The following is a 21,441-nucleotide window of genomic DNA, read 5'->3' on the forward strand; positions in this document are numbered from 1 at the left end:
ACGCGAAACACAAACGAATGACCATGACTAATCGTTACTTAAGAGCGACATCCTATACCAAATTGCTTTTACATCATCATGGAGTTTTCTCTGTGACGCACGGGAGCTTTTGGGGCACGTAAATGTAGAATTTAGGGAGGTGACGTACGTGCCTGTGAACACTTACCGGGTAACATGAACGTAGTGCCGCTTTTACAGTAGATTGAGTAGAATGATCGGATATTTATCGATCCACCAATGTAGATTACCACTGACAAAAGATCCCGCAAAAATTTACCACCCACCGGTCAAGAGAAAAAATCTGCGCGTGAATTAAACGTTAATTTGTAACCTTCGTAGTCAGACTAGTTCGAGTTGCACTTCGAACAATGCTGTGCACTCCCCTTAGTACAAAACTAAAGCGGACCCGGATTACTTTCGACACCAATTGGACTTTACTCTAACTCGACAAAGTAAAACAATTAAAATACAGTAGTGCGTTTCCTTTTCACGATAGTGTTCTCCTGCTCGAATGGTTTCCAACAGAAATTGCTGTCATCTCGAGCAGGAAAGATTTGTTTCTCCAAGGACCAAAAATCATTGATTTGAAAAATAGACTTGCGAAATGTTCGTTCACCTCGGTAAATCACCTTCACCGCTTTTTTTTTAAAGCGTTTCACGTAACGTTCCTATGTATTCTCGTGCGCATAAAAGTTATCCTATCGAAAATGAAAAATGCTGTTATTTCAATTCTTCTCTTTATTGAAATTGTATCTTTACTCACAGTAACAGCGAAATGACTCACAATAAAATTAATTGAGCAATCTGCATGCGTCACTCAAACTACAGTTAAACCCAGTTCGACTAACTCATTTTAAGCCTGTAAACCACTTGCCACCTCTTAACTATAAACCACTATAGTCTCTCAGCTTAAATCTTATTCCTTCTTATAGTAACCCCCAAATTAAACTTTAAAGTCATGAGAATAAAGGAATTGTTCGCCAACCAAGAAGCTCTAGCTCATCATTGTTTGTAACTACCATAGGAATTGTATAGAGCAGAGTATAGACAATATGTACACTGATGTTAGAGTTTAACTGAGGGTTTGAGTAAACAAAAATCAAAGTTCAGCCAATCAGAAGGAAGGAAATTATCACAAGGAGCCAATGAGAACTCAAAACAACTGGATGCGCGGGAAAACGCGCGTCAACGAATCACCGTTGCGTTAATTTAGTTTTGAGCGCCAAAGTAATCAGAACCGCGAGTTTTCTGGACTTATCACCGTGAAAAGTTAAGTAAACCAGATTACTTTCGACGCTCATTAAAAATCCTTTGATCCTGTTATTATGAATCGGGAAAATAAAAAGGTTTTAGGGGGAACTGTGTCTAGCAGTTTACGGGGGTAATTGATGCTTAGCTATATAAGATTCAACGCTAAGATGCTGCCAGCGCTTCTTTATGTTAAAGAGTATATTAAAAAAAATACTTTAACTAAAATATACTATCAATCTGCCCGCTAAATTCATGAATTTCATAACTAGGAAAACTGGCCAAGATCTGAAGACAACTGAAAGTGGAATAAGTTGACGATTTTGCACAATTCTCGATTTTTCCCTTAACGTCCGTTACAAGAATAACCCATCTAAGAGAAAAAGATTTAGAAAATGTCCAGGGAATGTCCATTAATTAAAGAGCAAATCGACTTCGTGTAAAAAATTAGCGCGGTGAATGCAGTCTCGCTTTCAGAGCCGCGATCCTTTCAAATCAGCGGCACAGATCAGCCCTGAAAAGCCCACTGGGAAACAATTTTCTCTAACTTCTGATTGGTTGACCAATTTTTGCCAGACATGGCCCTGACTGAAAGGATCGCGACTCCGGAAACAAGATTACAATGAATGCCGTTTTATTCAATGATGGGCCTTGTACTGGCATCAAAAGAAACTGTCGTAGCAGACTGAAACAAAAATCGAATGTTCTATGTATCAGCGGTATCCCAACTGTGAGCTCGGGGTGATGTCATCTTGGTTGACCTTATTAAGCTAGCTGTTGGTTATATGAGCTAAACACTGCCAATGCTATTATATAAATATAAAATTGTTGAATTGTTCATTTTCGCATGTACAGTTGGGAATCTTTGGCCCAATCTTTAGCCAGCCACCGTAACAGCTTTTGAGGTCGACTGCTTCCCACAAAGTCACATCCCCAAAAAGGCCTTGGCCCTTACACTTTCCGTGCTTGTTCATGGCGTCGTGTTGACACTCAACACAGATCGGCTTTAGTGGATCAAGCTTGTCTGCCCAGGTGTTTTTACAGTGCGGGTGCTTGTAGTAAACCTTGTAATTTATACAATAGCTTGGCCTGCACGATGAACAAACAATAGCTTTGTTAGATTTTCAAAACAATATAACATGGTATGAAGATAAGCAGTACAGCAACGTATTAACAGTAACCGTTACATTTTGTCTTTCAGTAACATTGTAATATTGTTGATAGTGTAATGGTTTCAAGTGAGGCCTTTAGCTACTGTATAAAAAATAAGCTTCCAAGCTTTCGCCGATCCACGGCGTCATCAGGGATAGAAAATATTTTTGGTATATACTATACTGCTGTCTCTAAATTTCGGTTGGTACTCAGGTGTGATGTAGTAGTAGACAAATCAAATGAACAAGAAAGGCTAAGAAATATGACATAGAGGGGAGTGTAGGTGTATGTGAGGTGCCCTAGAGAATGAGGTAAGGTCTAGCTTTCTACCAATATATCACACCTCATTAATGCCCCAACATAGACCAAATAGAAATATGGCTGAAGTTTAGCCTGCAGAACAGGTGTAAATGTTATTATTTTTATTGATCTATTTTGTTTTGTTTTGTTTTTTGTTTGTTTGTTTGTTTGTTTAAAGGAGAGCGTAGGCAAGCGCGAGGCGAGGGCGAATTTCGAGTCACGTGGAAGGGTATGAGCACAAAAGAGCTTTTTTTGCGCTCGTCCGGCGCGAGTGATTCGCACTTTTTCGCGCTTGCCTCTTAGTTGCCTCCGTCCGCTCAAAAACTGCAAAAAAAAGATATTACACCTGTTCTGTAGGCTACGAAAGCTAGGCCGGAATGGAAAATATTTTCTATCCCAGATGATTCCATGGAAACATTATGCAGTTACGTGACAGCTTGAAACCACTACCATTAACAGCCGGTAATAGCAGGCATTGCAATCACAGTTTCTTCAAATTGTGTCTTATTAGAACCAGTTTTATTTTAAATTGAATCTAAGAGTTGTAAAAAGGAAAACCAATTACCAAATTGCAAGCTATGACGGGCAGAGCAACAAGATCGAGGCACTGGCAAAAACACTTTGCAGGTAGAACGAACAGAACTCTTACTACCTCTTTGGTGCCTTCGTCGTCTTCACTTCTTCCTTGGGCGCTGGTAGGATTTTGTCCCACACTGAAGGAGCGCGATCTTTCTTGAACTTATGCGGTAAAATTCTTGCAAAACCTAAAAATGAAAATAATCATTGAGTATCACGTACAATTGTCCTGTTTTTCTCCCGTTCTTCCTTACATTCTCATTGCCTGCAAACTCCGGTTCTGTTTGTGAATTGGACTTTAGAGCATTCTTCGCGATTTTTGTGTTGAGTCTAAAACTATGGCTTACAGTTAGCAGATAAAGATGTTCCACAATCTAACTGTGCCTTGTCTATTTTGAGCTAATCTTTATGTCTTCCAAGCGCAAGAAAGCACTTGAAAAAAAAAAAAAAAAGAGATAAGAAAAATTCCAGAAGCTTCCTTAATCAATAGCTTACCTAATTCTCTGCCTCCACAAAGTTGTCTAAAACATCCACTATTTTCTATGAGCGGGGGACATTCTTTTCCACCGTTAATTGGTCGGAATGCCACAGTCCGGGTCCTTTGTCTGACGCCTAAGCCGCACCGCGGATTACAGGGACCCCAATCAGACCATGTAGAAACTACGCAATCTCGTTTCACTGTTAAGAAAATTGAAGGGAACTACTGACGACGGTTGATCAAAATACAGGTTTTTACTATCAATTTTCCCTTTCCAGTGCCTTTTTTCTGTTACTTGCTACCTCCCCTTCGAAGCACGAAGTCTATCGTATTTCATAGCGCCCCCTGATTGTGTTTAAAAACAAACTAGAATTAATTTAAGAACGAGGTTATAGTAACAATCACGATAACGGTAACGGATGACAGTGACGCTAAAGATAACGAATATCACCATAACCATGACAAGGATCAAATAACTTTGCTCGCTCGTCTTAACGCATCACGAGATCGACTATACCCCAGCTAAAACTGAGGAATATCCCAGGATATGAACCAAGTGATATTCTCCAATTTCAAACCTTGGAGTGGATCAAGCACTCTCATGGGAAGCCCATATCTCCAAGGTCGCCAGTAAAATTCGGCTAAAGTAATTGCTGCCCTTAGGAGGCTAAGACCGATATGTCCCCAAGGTACCCTAGTCACAATTTATAAGTCACTGGTTCTTCCACACTTCAACTATTGCAGCGCTGTGTGGGGATGTATAGGAAATGGCCTCAGTCAAAAATTGGAGAAACTACAAAACAGGGCGGCACGTATAATAACAGGGTCTGGTTGGGATGTCAGATCTACCCAGATTCTTCGTGCCCTCAAATAGGAAAGCCTCACTGACAGACGTGCAAAACAATTGAAATCTTTAATGTTTAAAACTGCTGCTAATAACCTTGTACCCGAATACCTGTCTGACAAATTCACCAGCGTAAATACCATCCACAGGCATAATTTACGGGGCGCCCAACATAACTTGTTTATTCCGCGGCCGAATACTGAGGCCCTCAAAATGAGTTTTCGTTATAGGGCTGCAGCAGCATGGAACAGTCTGTCAGTTGAAGCTAAGCAGGCCACTATCTTAAATAGCTTTTATTCTTCTATTGTATAATATTAATAACTTAATTTAAGATTTCTTCTTAATAGATTGTAGTTTTTAAGTCATAGTTGTAAAATATTAGGTACTACATGTTTAGGGTTAATAAGCACGGCTCTTTTGAAGACCACTTTTCTTTTAGTGATAAGGATTCCGTGATTAAATAAAGTGATTGGACCTTACGTCTACAACGATAAAGGAGTTCATATTAAGATTAATTCAAGCGACTTTCTTTATCACGAGCCGCAAGAAACAACAAGTTCCAGTCGAAGAGCACAAATCACGGTTCCATTGAACTTAAAATACCCATAAAACCATACTCAGACTTCTCTCATTCCAATAAATCCGTCATTAAGATACACAAGATAATGGCCAAATCCATTCCTAAAATAAATCATTACAAGGCCAAAAGCAGAATTGATCCGGACCAGAACCGGAAATAAACTAGGAATGCAAAGATTTATTGGTAGACCCTAGGATTAGGACTGTGGAGAGAAAAATGGTCAATTTTAGCCCTTTAACTCCTGCAAGTGATCAAGACAGAATTTCTCCTTGCAGCATCAATGCAATATCAAGCAGACAAGTGATGAGAATAAAGAAAAATATCAAAAAAAAAAGGAATACAATCTATTAACTGATCCAACTCTAAATTCTTGGAACTAATATCAGGAGAATTATATAGCAGACAGTTTGGAGAATTGTTAAAGAGATCTTGGGGCGGTACAATAGTGCTGAGGAATTAATCATTCCCGCACTCGAGAAGAGTCTTAAGTAGCTCAGGGGTATTTAAAAAGAAGAAGCTTATTAAGGCACTTGGCATTAATTACGGACATATTTACTCCTAACAGATTTAATTAAGACTGTCGGGAATTTTCCTATGATAGCATGCAATAGCGATTTTTTTTTTTTTTTTTTTTTTGTGGTTGGAGAAGCCCGCAAACAACTATGCAGATATTTTGAGTTGCGGTTGATGAAAGCAGAGCAGGAATTCATGTCAGTCATTGAAGGATTATTTACACTTGCCACGCTCAAATCACTCCGGAATGAAACATAATTCCGATCATTTCGTGAAAGAAGATTTGCGGTGTTTTGAGCGTTGCAGATGGGAAAAGACAATGAACAGCGAAATCATAAACACCTTCAAAGAAATGACAGGTTATCGAGAATTTCTATAACTTCCTATGTTAACATGCCTTGGGTCTTCATCGATACCACACATCTGCTAAGGTTAAGGTAATTACCAGATTAGATTTTAAGTCCACTTTTACAAATTAATCCGAAGCATGTCGCCACCTTAAATAGAATTAACCCGCGTATTTCTGGGGGAAGGGGTGGGGTGTCGGACAGATTTGAAGGGAGGGGTACGGAAGTTTTACTTTGCCGATGTATCTTGTGGCATTACGCAAAGAATCATCAAAGATATCTCATGCACTGCGAGGTTCGAAGTACTCGTCAGTAGAAATAAAATATTTAGTTGACATGAACAAAAAGCCCTTAGAGCTAAATGTTTTCAGTTTTGCTGTGTGTCCAGTTTTGGATCAGCAGCTCGTCATTGGGAAAGTTCCCTCCGTGTACTTATCAGGCGTGAGTTGCGCGAGGAAACGCAGAAAAAGAAGACGTTTTCTTAGGGAGTTCACTTGTCATAGTTTTTCCATTCTACTGAATTTCTTGATTTAAAGACAATTTCATCTGGTAAAGGGAGGAATTTCTTTTCCTGATATAAATCTTTGTGAAAAACTGCTCGGTTAGTATTAAGTTGAATGAAAATCGCGCGACTTCATATCTCGACAGTTTAAATATGGACTTTGCATTTTTCGTTAGCTTTTCTGCAAAAGAATGACGATCAAAGAAAGAAGATCTGCCCCTGGAAGAAGTCTAAGATAGGAAGTAATTCGCGTTGAATTCATGGCATATTCACTTCGCGAGAGTTAATTTAAGGCTAAGAAGATTGAATGTTCCTCTTGTGGCTTGGACAAATTGAAGCAGGAAATGGTTGGGATAATCATACAATTGAGGAAAACATGCAAACAGAAGTTAAGTCACAGACGCGGGGTGATAGCATGAGAAAGCTGGCAAGACTGACAATTTGAGACGGAGGGGAGGGTGGGGGGCGGGGGTTAAGTCAGATTGGGGAGGGGGGCAGGGGTAAATTTAGGGCCGGACATTTACTATTTATAGAGCCATTAGTGTCTTGATTTCGAAAAATAGGACAATTTTCAAGCAGGAAACCATATTTAGTAGACAACATTGATGGAGAAGGCATACTCCTTAGTTCGGACTTTATGATATCCTTTCCAGGCACGAAACTGTGACGTATCTTGGAGACCAAAATCAGCTGGGAAGGTAAACATCTCCAAGAATTAAATCCGCAATTTGATATTTACCCATAAAGATTGTATGCCGAACGAAATCTAAAGATGAAAGGGCAAGATTGCTAGAAAAGTCGACGACTGTATCTAATTATTTAAGCCAGTTTATGGGCTTTTCTACAATAAGTATAAAGTAATCCGGTCTAATACCACTTAGTTAGGGGTATAAAAATTATGGCGCATGTAAACTACTAAGATTGATAGTTAAAGACTAAATTGGGTGGAAGACATCACAAACTCAAAAGGAGACAAGAAAAGGGATGCGACAATAATCGTATTGTTGGTCTGGCTCAATAAACCGACGCATGCAAAAATATTTCAGTGTCAATCAGTAGCGCGTTAACTATGTTCATGTAGCGAGTGAAACTATTCTAAAAAGCTCGTTATGTACTCCTCAACTGTCTTTTCTCAGAGTGTTTGTCCATTCAATGATAACAGGATTAATTTTCATAAACCGAAGACCGAAAGAACCCCCTCGATATATCTTGAGGAGCACGGCTTTAAGTCTAATAGGTTTTTGCAGCTAAATACAAGTTGATAAAGAAAGATTAATGAAAGAACAATGGAGAGGTAAGAGTTTCTAATTCTAGAAAATGTTGAGAGTTCCTCCGCAGAAAAAAAATTCCTGGCCTTTTTAGATCTATCTACTGCCAATAAATTTGAAGAATACTTTGAGGTTTGACCGCGACAAGGTCAGGCCCGTGAATGAGCTTACAATATCAATCGTCTAGTTTTGGAAATATTCTTGGTGTACAAGCTGATACAACAAATTCAACAAGTTTCCGTTTGTGTTTTTTTTTTTTCCATTTTTTTACAGTCTAATTCCAGTAATGTTTCTTTGTTGTTGTTCGAGTGTTTGCCCGGTAATAGGGTCATTTGCCAGACTAATTGTAAATATCGTTAGAGGTACATGTTTTGACTGCGACTGGACACTAACCCATGTATGGAGAGATATACATTACGATTGCTCAGTTTATGATATCAAATTAATCTCGATGTTGCAAGTTAACAAGATATTCGTCCGCCGGGAACTGTAATTGGCCCACCGTCCAACCTAAAAATTTTGCGAGAGCTTCTTTCTACTCATTGCCGATTTTTACGTTTTGCGGGAACACATTTTTGCCGTTCGAGATAAATGAAATATCTCCTGAGAAGAATTTTGGGATTTTCTGTTCAAGAAGCAAAACAAAAAAAGAAGAGATTTAAGTCTAGTTGTTCTAACTTTTCGACTTAAACCAAAAGAAGTGACGCGTTTGATGATTTGAAGTTGGTCGCTTCGAGTGTTCAGAACTGATGTGGAGAATAAGAATTTGCCCGTGGCTAGTAAGAGTTCTTCATTTAACTGCATGAAGAGAAGAATTCAATTTGCGGCGTTTGATTCCACAGGACTATTTTTCAGAAGTAACTTATCTAAACAGATCGGCGAGGGAACTAGTTTTAACGGATTGAGGAATATCCTTCAAAATTAAGTCCACCCGGTATTCACGACAAAATCGAGTTGCCCTTGAAGAAAGTTGAAAGTTACATCGTAGATACGAAGACTCAGAGTATTTGCTGATATTTATAACCCCATTCTTTCACGTTATTGTTCAGGGGTGCTGATAACACGCGAGTGTAGTGATTTTGAACATGCAGCCGTGTTCATGCCTATTCGCGTGTACTCGAGAAGTCAGATATTATCACAATAGATTCCGGGTTTTACCAGAAAAACACGTTTTCCATGCATGAGGTAGAAAGCTTCTTCTCTGCATCACTGATTAAACAAACCCTCAGGGCTTAATTTGATTCAAGGCTCATTATATAAATAAAATACTTAGAACTTATTTGATTTGTCTATGTAACTGTTCTCCTTCTTTTTATCTCCCTAAACATTGTCCATAAGTGCTCAGATTTTATCGATCATGTGACAATAGTGACTCGCGGCCAAGTTTGACTACACATAATGCACCCACTCAAATTAAGAAAACCATTATAAAAGAGAAGAAGATAAACAAAATGCATTGGCGCGTTTTGAGTTTAAAAATGATACTTTGGATTTATCACAAGGCTTTGGTGAGTGGAAACTCAACCATAGCTAGACTAAATTGTAACAAGACCCTACTTAATTCTACTTACATTACTTTAAGATGACCTTCATCCTCATAACAAAGCGAGAATTCTAGCAACTCACCATTTCCCCAGCCACATGGTCTCTTTACACTTTCAAAATCAGGACAACAGTCCCTGGCCGATTCACAGAATTCGTCGCAGTAGCAAATAGTGTTATGAACATAGTCCTCCATGCCACAACTGCTGTTTCTACCGCCGCAGCAGTGAAGAGGACCGCCATGATCTCTTTGATCACAGCAATGAACGGGACCTCCGCTTTCTTCCTGAACGCAAGCTCCGTCGGCTAAAGAACATAACGAAAAACTAAGGACCAAAATGAGCATCAAACCCTGACGTTTCGTGCAATCCATTGCTCAAAACGTGTTGTTACTCTCGCTCGAGCCGGACGTCTGGAAAAAATCTCAATAGCCGTCTTATTTACCACGAAATGCGTAAAATCAGGGGATGACCCGAGGTGTTACGCCGGAAGTTTCAAATGTTTGCCCCTTTTTCCTTGGCAGCGTGTCAAAGTGCTAGGATAAAAAATATTTCACGGTGACAGAAGGCTTTTTTGGGCACACAAAAAGACTTGTGTACACGCCGTGGGTTTGACAGCACGCTAAAAGTGGCTGACAGATCGCAAAGACACAAAGCTTTATGTTAAGCACGTCACTCTGTTTTTTCAACAAACTACGGGGTGCTTAAAATTAAGCGGGAAATGGAGGAATCTTGGCAATGTCCGCGCTCTATGAAGCCTCTTTGTACAGCTTGTCGTAAAGCGGTTTCAAAAGGCCGGCATTTTGAGTACTTAGTCGCTAAGTTAAGATCTACCCAGAATAGCGTGTTACAAATCGGCTTCTCGAACAAACCGCAAGGCTGGGGGAAGTGTATTTCTGTAGGGGTCCACTCTCTAGGATGTATCAAGTATTGTTTTACAACAAAATAAAGTTATTTACGACTGACGAAACGTAATCTACAAGTTTTTGTATTGAAAATTCACTTAACAATGAGACCGTGATAAAAGGGGCGATTCCTAAAGATCAATTAAGTGTTCTCGAGCACAAAATTCCACAATAGCACAAATCTAGACGAGAAATCACAGCTTTTAACCACTTTTCACAAATGACTTTACGCACATTTGCTGGTCGTGAGCATTTTAAATTGTTTAAGCTAAGTGAGTTTTCCTTTTCATCGTCGTTGCAACAAAGTTCATTGCCATTTCATCAGTTCATCATTGTCATCACGTTTGATTACTTTTTCGTCACACACCTCATAAAAGGGTCAGTTTTTTACTCCCAAGGGAGGCAAGAAACTTTTGTGGGCAGTCTGTCAGAAGGAGGGATGTGTTAATATGATTCTTTGCAGCTTTTAATGCCGAAATATATGCGATTGTCTCGAAAGTAAAACTGTAGTTGAAGTGCGAGTGAAGTGCGAGTGAAGTCTATAAAATCTACTGTTGAAAGAAGCCTGAAAAAATACAGGCCTCGATCTAATTTGTACCCGAGCCTTCCAGACACTAGTTGGGCACTACAAAGCTAAGCCAAATGACGGCAGTTAGAAAAAATTTAATGGGTTCTAAGAACCCTGCCTGAAAAGGAGCTTTGGGTTTCATTCGAGCCACATAATATTACTGTTGGACAACTTATAAAGTTTCTCGTAATATTCTTTTTTTCTCACAAAGTCTATGTTAGGACAAAACAAAAAAATCGGATGTATAGTGGAACAAAAATTTCGTTTCCAAACAATGATGGCAAACCCTGATTTTACTTATCCTCCTTATTAGACAATAACTTCAAAGTGTCTCGGCCCAAGCATTGGCTCAGAGCCTGAATTCTGATGTAGCGAGTGTCTTCTTTGATTCTGTAAGATAAGCAGAGCTAAAGTCAATTGGGGAAATTACTAAAAATAGAAAAAACAAAGGTCGTTTTGTTTTGTTTCATCCCGCGAGAAAGTTCTCAAATAGTCAATAACATAATTAACGAGATAATAGATCGCAAAGATAAATTAACAGAAAGAAAAAAGTTCAGTTGCGCATTAAAGAACAAGGTTCACTTCACAACAGAGTGAGGGGGTGTAAAGTTGCTACGTTTTTCCGGTTTTGGTCATGTGTGACATAGACTTTGGGTTTTTTTGGTGTACTCTAGATCTACAATTTTTCTGTTTGGTATCCGTTGCGGCTTTCTGTTATTCCCTTTTTATAAAACGCGGATTTTCGATCGTCTTCTAGATCTAATCAATCACCTCGGTCGACTGATCACCTTTTTCTCGGTGGTGTCGCGGTTTTTATGAAAATCCGTTTTGGTAGGTTTTCCAGTTTTGTGATGGCCACAAAACCCCTCACGCGTTTCTTGTAATGCCCAACAATGGTCAATGTACGCTGCTAGGAATATTTTCCTTTGCCACTTCAAAAAAAGGGCGGATAACTTCCGAAACCACCGAGGTGCACCTTTTCCTTAGAAGGGAGACTGTAAAGAAAGATGTTTCATTTTGTCACGAGCGTGGGTCAAAATCAAAACAAAAACGATGAAGAAAAATTTAAGAAGCATAGTGTTCACTATATCACTTCTTCCCTCTGCTCCAGGAGTTTTCAAACTACGTTTAGACATGCACACGTCCTTATACACTCAGCATTCGGAACAAAGCAACTGTATCTTTACTCGGGCTTGACGCTAAATCCGCTTCTGTCCCTTTCGTGATCGAAAACAAGTGTTCATTTCAGATAAAGAGGCGTGGAGCCAAATGCGGCGGAACTAAACAATGGCGCAGTTGGAGCAAAATTCAAAATCCCTCATGGATTTGGCTGTTTCGGAAATAACTATCCTGTTATTGTTTAAAATCAATAGAAAACCAAAACCAAAGAAATTTTTCTATGATTAAAAACACCTAACATCAGATAACTTGAACCGGGCGCAAGTGTGTGAAGGGACAATCTTAGATTTTGCCTCCTCTAGACAAAGTTATTCTTTCCCTCAACAAGACAAAAGCTAATACAGTCGAACCTGTATTTTTTTTTTCCCCTCAAGTACTTCAATTTTCACCCCTATCAAGCGGTCGCCTATATCAAGCGGTCGTAGTGTCAACCCCTGACCGAGCTCCTAAGGCCTGTTTGTGCCGTCTTCAGCCGCTTTAGAGCGAAACCACTCAAAATAAGAATTTGAGCGTTTGAGGCCTATTCTGTGGAACCTATATTTAGCGGTCTCCCCGCCATTCCCGTGGGTGTTCGTTCAAACACAGGCAGCCCAAGCTCACTACTAGAAAAGCGGACGTGACTCTTAGCGTGTTGCGCAACGTTTTATATTTATAAAGGTTTGTATGGGATGTTATCGGTTTGCCTTAAAAGAGAGGAAAAAATGTCTTGTTTTGAAATAAAATGGGCTTACCTTATTGCCTTGTTGTTTTCTTTGTTGATTCCTAGCGTCTCAGGCCATTTTGATGCGTTTTCGGCGAGTTAGCGCTATTGTTGGTGTTCAACTGCAAAAGGCAATAAGGTAAGCCCATTTTATTTCAAAACAAGACATTTTTTTCTCTCTTTATCGGCAAACCGATAACATCCCATACAAACCTTTATAAATGTAAAACGTTGCGCAACACGCTAAGAGTCGCGTCCGCTTTTCTAGAAGTGAGCTTGGGCTGCCTGTGCACTAAACCGATGCTTCTTGGCTGTTTAACAGTAAGTATGGCTACACGTGTAAGGAGAGGCGGTCTCTTTCTTGCTGGGTTTCCGGATAACTGTCAGCTGAAGATGACTCTCGGCAGCGATACTTACGCCAGAGCCCGGGGGGGGGGTGTACTCCCTTATAAGGGCTTAATGGGGACGTGCGGCCAGCCAGGGTATGTTTTTCGAGATTTTTGTCTTGAACAGGGTATCGAATTTATCATTTTTTGTCTTAATCAGGGTATCGATTTATCAATTTTTGTCTTAAACAGGATATCTTTTCTTGGAAGATAAACAGCAATATTTTTACAAGCTCTAATTTTAATCAATATTGAATTCCGTTGATTTTGGCATTGATACCAGGCACATTAAATGTCTTAAACAGGGTATCAAAAATCGGAATTCTGTCTTAAACAGGGTAGGAAAATCAGCGATATTTGTCTTAACCAGGGTCGGGGTATGAGGGGTTGCGCCGCACCTCCCCACCCAGGAATATATCGAGTACCCCCCCCAGGGCAAGGAGCAGGAGCAAAAGTAAACAAGGTATCAAAAATCGGAATTCTGTCTTAAACAGGGTAGGAAAATCAGCGATATTTGTCTTAAACAGGGTCAGGGTATGAGGGGTCGCGCCACGCCGCGCCGCACCTCCCCACCCAGGAATATATCGAGTACACCCCCCCGGGCGCCAGAGATAATTGAGGAAAGTGCGTGATTTAACTTGATCTGCGCTGGCAAGTTGATTACAAAGTAACTTGAGGGCCGAGTTTAAAGAAAAACATGTCCCCTTAACTGTCTCTTGATAGGGCTTATTGAAAATTTGCGCATACCTTTTCGTTGCTAAGTTGTCACCTGCTAGAGAAATACATTTATGTTTGCTTGCGTGCTTAATCATGTCTGCCATTTTGAATTACAGAGTAACTAAAAACCTCAACAGTGCTTCACAGTTGTCTGCACGTCAAAGAGAAGCAAAATAGGAAGACTTTTAAACTGAACAACGATTCTATGACTGGGACTGGAGATGTAATCTGAGAGTCTACGAATTCTTAATTGCTTTCAAACAATTGAACCCCGTTTAGTTTCATTTGCTATTTATTAATTTACTTATTTCCTTCACTTGATGATAACGTCCCTCAATAGCTTGCAATGAACGACGTGGCGATAATTGATGTGCAGAATATTTATTTTCCCATATTTTTCGATAAATTATGTTTCTTTCCACAAGCTTTTGCCATTAAAACATAGGTAACTGCACTATCTCCAGCCAATTTACTTTCAGGTGGAAGTATACTCCAGAACTGAAGTCACGTCATTTTTATCTCACTCGCTAAAAAAATACACTATAAAAAAAATATTCTTAACCGTGTTATGAGATTCGAAAGAGTAACTTTTTCTTTTAAAAACTAGCCTGAAATGTGCTATGAATTTTGACAATGGCACCGCCAATTTTGAGAAATAAAAAAAAAGAAAGAAATGAAATCAGTAACCTAGCCACGCATGCTCAAATAGCAGGAAGTAACCACGCACTTCACCGAAGACCCACTGAAGGCTGCTGCAGTGGTTATGGCAGGAAAATACGCCATTTGAGTGGAGAATGACCATATCTATAGTTCCTAGTTATTCAACCAGATCGCCATTGATAGAAAAATAAGGAGTGAGTTACGTCCCCAGTGAGCAGACTGTTTGTTAAGCAAAATTAAGATTCAAAATGCCGGCGTCCGTACACGATTTTTTCTTCGCATACAAGTGAATTTTCCACAGGTTTCGTTTCAACATGGAATCTGAATACGCAGTTAGTTTCAAAATTTCAAATACCTTCTAATGATAAGGTTAAAAGCTACATGATTTCCGGAGCATACTTCTTCTACTAACGTGGCTATCAGGAAGAGCAATTTTCAATATTGAGTGTCAATCCAAAATTGGTTTGGTTTCACTTCGCTCTATGATTGGTCGGTCTAAAATACTCGCGCCAGCCTCGCAACCAATCAGATTCAATTAAAATAATTGCGACTTTGGTCAGCCGCGTTTTGCCGCGCTTCAACCAGTTTGCTTGCTTTCACTTGAGGTCCTCGTTGGCTGGTGATAATGTAAACCTTTCTACTAGTTAGTAACTGTAATAATTTTAATTTTGGTTTTTCGACACTCAATTAAAAACTGCCCTTAATTTCTTGTGGATTGACCCAATGTAAAACCTCGCCCTAAAGCTCTCAACTCAGACGTCCCTTGGACACGTTTCCAAGTGTTTCAGTCATCTTTGAACTCGACGATATATTTTCTCAGTTTTTCCTTCCTCTTTGGCGACAAATCGTGCAGTGGTGAAGAGAAAATCGCTCAGCCTTTGAAAGAAAAAAAGTAAATAAAACAGCTGTCAAAAAGGACCGAGTCCACAGAAAATTTATATTAAAAAATGGGCGTGAGAATCCCGCAAACACAAAAAAGCGGTACGTTCCAGTCCGATATGTCACAGCATTGGGGATGAAAAGAAAAAAAACTTAATCACTCATTAGGGGGACAAGATGATTTGGTTTGATCAACTGAGTTTGCGATGTAAATTGGCCACCGTAAAGAGTTAAAAAGCTGACGTTTCCGGCGTTAGCCTTACTTTGGAGCGAACGACCAAAGATTGATACTGGCCAATGTATATTAATTCAGCTGATTAAACCAAATTATCTTGTTATACCCTCCCCCTTACATAAAGGAAGCAAACTGGGCTCTAACTATTAAAAACTTACATTATTTTTTTTTAACCTCCTGACAAAGAAAAATCTGAGAAATGAATCCAATCTTAAGATTACCTGTTTAAGAAAGTTCCAACATGTGGATCTACGCTTCCACTCTGGACCAAAGGAACAACTCTAAACAAGAAAACCACAAGCAACGAACAAGTTAAACTTTACAAGGAGTGATCCTTTTGTGCATCAGCAACGCAGCCACATTACATTGTTGTGCAGTTGTTCACAAATGTAGAAGTCAATAATACAAGTTGAATTACACCTTTCAAAAGGTGTAATTCACCTTGTATTATTTTGTATTCTGTATACAAAGTATCTTTTGTATACAGAATCTAATAAATTGTAGCCAGTGTAGCTGGGGGTATTGTAAAGGCTTTACAGCACTGAATGGTGGATCTGCAAAAACTAGCAACAAAGCTGTAAGAGGTTTGGGATGGAAGAACCCCTGTTGCTCATTTTTGTGGCACCACTGTTTTTGTTTTCAACAACCCCCAATGAAAAAACCCACCCACTATACAAGCTACTGAAGTGAATAGAGGCATGAGAGGACAATGAGTCTACAAATTGTACAAAAATAACAACCCACCTTCTCTCAGCTCGACGACAAACTGATCGTGCTACATGTAACATTGCACTGCTTTTCCCCCCTGACTGAAAATACAAAACAAAACAAAACAACACAAAAAAAAATCTACATTGATCACTACTCTTTGACACTCAAGATTCACTTAATAGGCCTTCCATTCTCAGGAACAGAAGACTTAATCAATAAACTGACTTGGCAGCTGTTATCATTTACTTGATATGAACAGTTATTTACTGTTTGCTGAGTTTCTTCTGCCTTTCATCGGGTTTCCCTGACAACATGTCAGCACTTATTTGTAATCCTGGGTGAAGAGAGGCACTCTGAGAGTAAAGTTTTTACATGAGAACACAACACATTGAGCCAACCAGACCTCTTATTCCAGGGTCTAGTGCACATCACTCAAAACTTCTCCCACCTGCAGCCAATAAGCATGTTCAAATTTTCCATGGACACCATTAAAACGTATTCACAATGTGTTGCTTAAAATTAAACTTAGTTGATTCTAGCCACCCATTTAAAACCTTTGTTGCAGACTCACTCGGCTTACACAACATTTTGACCCCTGTGATAACAAACATTGTTGTTGATAAGAGTACAGACCACACTAAACCACCGTTGTTTTGTTAAATAAGCAGATTAACACTTACTGGTAAAATAAAATTTCTGAGTGAAGGAAGTTGCATATGATAGGAGTCTATCCATTCTTCCAAAGTTTTCACATTCTCTTGGTTAAATTCAGTTTTTTCTGGAAAACAAAACAAAAATATATATTTTTCTATTTTCAAATTGATATACGCCTTGCAGAATGTTGCAAATGGAGCCAAAATGAACCTCCTTTTCAACAGCAACATAATGTGTAAGCACATATTTTCCTAATGTCCCTAAATTTTAAGGCAATTTCACCACTGACCAACAAGTCGGAGATATATTTGAAATATCAATGAAAATAATAGACATACAAAATCTCAAAAGAATGAGATAAAATCCAAAAGGGGAAGTAGTAACCTCACCATGTGAAAACAAAATAAAACAGATTGTAGATGGGTAAACTTGATAAATTTGGCTTACCATTGTTCATGTTTGTCTGTTTTGTACAACTGTGTGATTAACAATTCTAAAAAGTTATGGCATCATGACCTAATGAGCCAAATAAGTTAAAATTCAGCTCTCCGATCCAGTCAATAGGTATGTTTATTCTAGGAGGTTTATGTGACAGTCATTTTGCAGAAAGGTGGTTGCTTCTCCATCAATTTATACTTTACCTGTTAAAAAAAAAAATGAAACCTAGCCAACACAGCTGTCCATTTCATAGTCCCTGTGATAACATAGAAGCAACAGGCTGATTTAACCAACCTTCTTTTTCATAAGATTAACATGTAGTGTTGTTCCCCTTACCTATTTTCCTTTCAGATGAAGACTGCCGTGGTGTTGCAATATTTGAACCAATGTCCTGCAGAATACACTGAATCTGTAGAGGTTTGAAAATTGGTACAGTTGTTCCAAATTGAAAGTTAGGGGTTGTTACACACAAGAGTGCTGCTTGGGACATTTTCTCTAAAAGGCTTTAATTTTGAAGTACCAATTGCACGAGGAAGATCACCCACACCCAAAATGAAATGTGTTCATCCTGTTACTTGCTAGATCTCATTAGTGATTCTCCTTACTGTCTGTCATATGATTCTCATATTGTTAATTTGGAGAATTTGGTATTGGATCGACGAATAATCCTGATTTATTTTTGATTTTATATTGATATTGTAAAGAGAAATTTGGTCTTGATCACTCATGGAAGTGAAAGTGTTTTAAAATCAGAATAAAATATTGGTAAATCCCAAAGATATATTGATTGTTAGCAAAGCAATGGAAGTCTTTACCTGTTCAAGTTTCTTCACAACATCTTTATGCCCTGCCTCTTCACAGAATTCACTCGCTAGTCTGTGACCAAACAAATCATTAAAAAATGCTATTAACCCTGTGGTTAGTGTAACCCTGTGTAGTGACTGACGTTTCAACAACCTGTGCGGAAGTCATCATCAGAGTCAAGATCCACTTGACTCTGATGATGACTTCCGCACAGGTTGTTGAAACGTCAGTCACTACCACCGACAACAGTCCTTCTCAGGACTACACTCACCCGGACGATCAGACTACACCTTCACATGTTACCCCCGGGTTCAAGCCATTTACTGCACTATTAACCCTCTGAGTCCTAGGAGTGACTGGCATCTAATTTCTCCTAACAATACCACCACTGAATCACACATTAACTTATGAGAATAAGAGAAATGATCACCAAATCAAGAAGTATTTGATTGTTAAACAAATTCTCCTTGTCAACTCCTAAAGAAATGTATAGAGAACAGCATGGAGAATATGCATACTGATGTTAGGGTTAACATCAACCTTGAACTGAAATTCTGTTATTCATAGTGCTCTTTTCTAGCTGTTATAATTTCCTTCATGAGTTTCAACAAGGGATGGTCACTGGAAGTCTGCATTAGCTTATAAGGCTTTACAACGCCTATAACTGATGTCTGTTAACCCTTTACACCCAATATCAGTATGGAATCTCCACATAGTTCCTAAGATATTTCCTAAGGCACTGACAAGGAGAATTCATTTAGCAACCAAGAACGTCTTTATAATTAATAGTTACTGTAGTAATATCAATTTTATTACTTATAGTGTGCAAATTAACACTAAAATATGATCAATGTACGTTAACCCTTGGTAATAATTTTTCCTTTAATCTCATGACCTTAATGTGTGATTCTGAAGTGATATAGTGAGGAAAAATTAAATGCAGTCCAATCTGAATTTTTTAAAATTAAACATAACAAAAAGCAGAAATGTTGGAGGAATCCCCTCAATGAAATTATACCTATCCTTTTATGCACACCCAATAATGCTTCAAACAATATTTTGTGTAAAATGCAATCTGTAAACATTAAACAACAGGACCAGGTTGTTCCAAAAGGGTTCATGTGAATCTAGGATTAAAAGTTACCTTTGGCTTTAATTTCTCATGTAGAGGAGTGTGTATAAGAACTAAGGCTTTGTTGGGTTTTATCTCAATATGACTTCAAACTAACGTGAAAAAGTACAAAAAGAAAAATCACTCAACAGAGCTGTGAAACTAATTAAAAAATTTATACAAATCCCAGGTTAGGTTAACCGTGTTTAGAACAGCCTGGCCCAGTGTTCAAATATATTACCCAATGAAAGAATTTAATTCATCATTTTCTCCTAATGCCTCAAACAGTTGGTCAGTTTTTGCACGACGTTCTCCACCATATGTACTTGTATATCCTAATAAAATCAACATGCCTATTAAAAAAAATACTTAAAGGATAAGTCTCTAGGATGATGCGCTAGCCCAACACAAAATGTCTTAAGTATTTTGTCAGGTTTCACTAAAAATTTACAGACCTATGTGAATTAATTTTGGGATAAGGAAGCCCAAGTTTGCACTAATCATGGTTTATAGTAATGGTATTGAGGCCAATATAAGTCCTTTTTACAGTAATGGGCTTGGTGGCCAAGCCTTTGAACAGGAGTGAGGCTAAGGGTGACCTTGTTATGATAGAGATGTTGCTGCTTTTCAAATGCAAATTTCTTTGTTATCATGCTATCTAGATACAGGTCTCTATCACAACAGGGTCACCCTTAGCCTCACTCCTGTTCAAAGGCTTGGCCACCAAGCCCACAACTGTAAAAAGGACTATTCCTGTTGAGGGTTTTAAAAGCATCCTTTCTTGTAAAATTTTGAAAATTTAGAAACCTTGTGACACATTTTTATGGGCTTGACATCAGTATGCATATTCTCAATAGTGTTCTCCGTATGTTTCCTTTTGTACTGACAAGAAGAATTTGGTTAACAACCAAGAGTTTCTTTTGATGGTGACCATTTCCATTATTCTCAAGACCTCGAAGTTTGACTCAGCAGCAATATGGTTAGGAGAAATTAAATGCTAGTCACTCTTAAGTACCTACAGGTTAAGTGTGTCCCCACCCCCACCTCAATGGTCCTGGGTGACAAATGAACCTGTAAGAGTGAATTACCAAGAAAAGGTAGAGGACAAACCAGGGTTCAAATCCAGGACCTCTCCATCTACACTCCAGTGTGTTTATTACTGGGTTGCAGCTAACCTGTAATCAGGTGTTATTATTCCAATAAAAAGAATGCCTGATCACAGGTGAGGTCTAACCATCTTCCACGACGTAGCCAGTTTTTCTAAGAACAGATTATAAACATGGCCAAACAGGGTTTATGATGCCCACATCATACTTGGTGAGCAAATAAATGACAGCATGGTGGACTCAGTAAATAAATGACAGCATGGTGGACTCAGTACATTGTCCCCGGCCTTGCATTTCACCTCTGATTAAAAGTATGCTGTGACATGCTCTGGTGCAAGATGCTCTACCTATGAGTTCCGATTTTTCTTTGGGAAAATTACGGCAATTATTTTGGTGTATCTTCAATTACCTGTATCTCCAGTCCTGGTGTATATCTTTGGTCCTACAGAGCTGCCATAAAAACGAATAGGTTTTAGCTCGCAATAATGATATGATCCATACAAAATTATATCATTCAGATCAGTTTTATTCCTTTTCTCAGTACAGGCCAAAGGCCCACAGCATTTCATATGATGCACAGTCATAGTACTCTTTAAGTGTGAGAGTAAAATATTTTTGCCAAAGAATACAACATAATGACCCGCTAGGGCTTGAACTTTGACCCTATAATCCACGTCGTCAATCTCCTAACGCGATATCTTGGACCACCTTGGGTTTTTTCAGCTTCAGAGTCGCACGGTGAAGTAGAAGGTCGCCCTGAGATCATACAATCATTGAAGGAATGAATTAATTTCACCATACTACCTCGATGAGTTCCATCTTGCCATAAAAGTTGTAGGTAAAATACTGTGTATTTTTCTCAGCTGAGAAGTAAACGATGAGGTGTATAGAAGACGCTTACAAGTGGGTAGGACCGCCATCTTTGATTCACATAGTACGTCATATAAGCACCATCATCATTTGGAATCTAGTACCCAGATCACTTCAGCGTGCAGTACAAAAATTCAATGGGGCGTAGTTGCAACAGGTTCCAAGAGAA

General features: G+C 38.9%; 2 protein-coding genes and 1 long non-coding RNA gene across 5 annotated transcripts; 1 reads left to right on the forward strand and 2 right to left on the reverse strand.

Moving 5' to 3' along the window:
• Positions 1 to 703: 703 nt before the first annotated feature.
• Positions 704 to 9,978, reverse strand: LOC111333525 (somatomedin-B and thrombospondin type-1 domain-containing protein). The gene is made up of 4 exons (XM_022939115.2): positions 9,435 to 9,978; positions 3,772 to 3,954; positions 3,353 to 3,464; positions 704 to 2,337 (listed from the first exon to the last, which is right to left on the reverse strand). The coding sequence occupies exons 1-4, from the start codon at positions 9,721 to 9,723 to the stop codon at positions 2,058 to 2,060; spliced, it is 864 nt and encodes a 287-aa protein (XP_022794850.1). The 5' UTR covers positions 9,724 to 9,978; the 3' UTR covers positions 704 to 2,057.
• A 2,304-nt stretch (positions 9,979 to 12,282) lies between these two features.
• Positions 12,283 to 15,311, forward strand: LOC148717965 (uncharacterized). Of its 2 annotated transcripts, XR_015994980.1 has the most exons (3): positions 12,283 to 12,658; positions 12,768 to 12,840; positions 13,921 to 15,311. It is a non-coding gene; the product is annotated as an uncharacterized LOC148717965 (long non-coding RNA). The 2 variants fall into 2 exon arrangements; XR_015994979.1 differs by lacking the exon at positions 12,283 to 12,658 and having other exon boundaries at positions 12,668 to 12,840.
• LOC111333538 (corrinoid adenosyltransferase MMAB) lies at positions 14,170 to 21,356 on the reverse strand. 2 transcript variants are annotated; one of them, XM_088744029.1, is made up of 9 exons: positions 21,207 to 21,356; positions 20,812 to 20,852; positions 19,538 to 19,649; positions 18,197 to 18,257; positions 17,718 to 17,790; positions 16,970 to 17,067; positions 16,323 to 16,387; positions 15,800 to 15,859; positions 14,170 to 15,340 (listed from the first exon to the last, which is right to left on the reverse strand). In XM_088744029.1, exons 1-9 carry the CDS (start codon positions 21,320 to 21,322, stop codon positions 15,253 to 15,255), a joined length of 714 nt encoding a protein of 237 aa, XP_088600155.1. In that variant the 5' UTR covers positions 21,323 to 21,356; the 3' UTR covers positions 14,170 to 15,252. The 2 variants fall into 2 exon arrangements, with proteins under 2 accessions (XP_088600155.1, XP_022794870.2); XM_022939135.2 differs by having other exon boundaries at positions 19,538 to 19,631; positions 21,207 to 21,353.
• Positions 21,357 to 21,441: the final 85 nt, after the last annotated feature.

This window comes from Stylophora pistillata, chromosome 13, assembly GCF_964205215.1.
Source record: "Stylophora pistillata chromosome 13, jaStyPist1.2, whole genome shotgun sequence".
In the NCBI taxonomy this organism is placed as follows: domain Eukaryota; kingdom Metazoa; phylum Cnidaria; class Anthozoa; order Scleractinia; family Pocilloporidae; genus Stylophora; species Stylophora pistillata.

Coding starts and splice junctions, on each gene's coding strand:
- LOC111333525 (XM_022939115.2), bottom strand. CDS start 9,723: ATGGATTGCACGAAACGTCAGGGTTTGATGCTCATTTTGGTCCTTAGT. Junction 3,955..9,434: donor ACCATGTGGCTGGGGAAATG/GTGAGTTGCTAG, acceptor TTTTCTTAACAG/TGAAACGAGATTGCGTAGTT. Junction 2,338..3,352: donor ACGACGAAGGCACCAAAGAG/GTAGTAAGAGTT, acceptor TTCATCGTGCAG/GCCAAGCTATTGTATAAATT.
- LOC111333538 (XM_088744029.1), bottom strand. CDS start 21,322: ATGGCGGTCCTACCCACTTGTAAGCGTCTTCTATACACCTCATCGTTT. Junction 19,650..20,811: donor CACCAGGACTGGAGATACAG/GTAATTGAAGAT, acceptor TTTTTTTAATAG/GCATGTTGATTTTATTAGGA. Junction 16,388..16,969: donor TCAGAAATTTTATTTTACCA/GTAAGTGTTAAT, acceptor TTGTATTTTCAG/TCAGGGGGGAAAAGCAGTGC.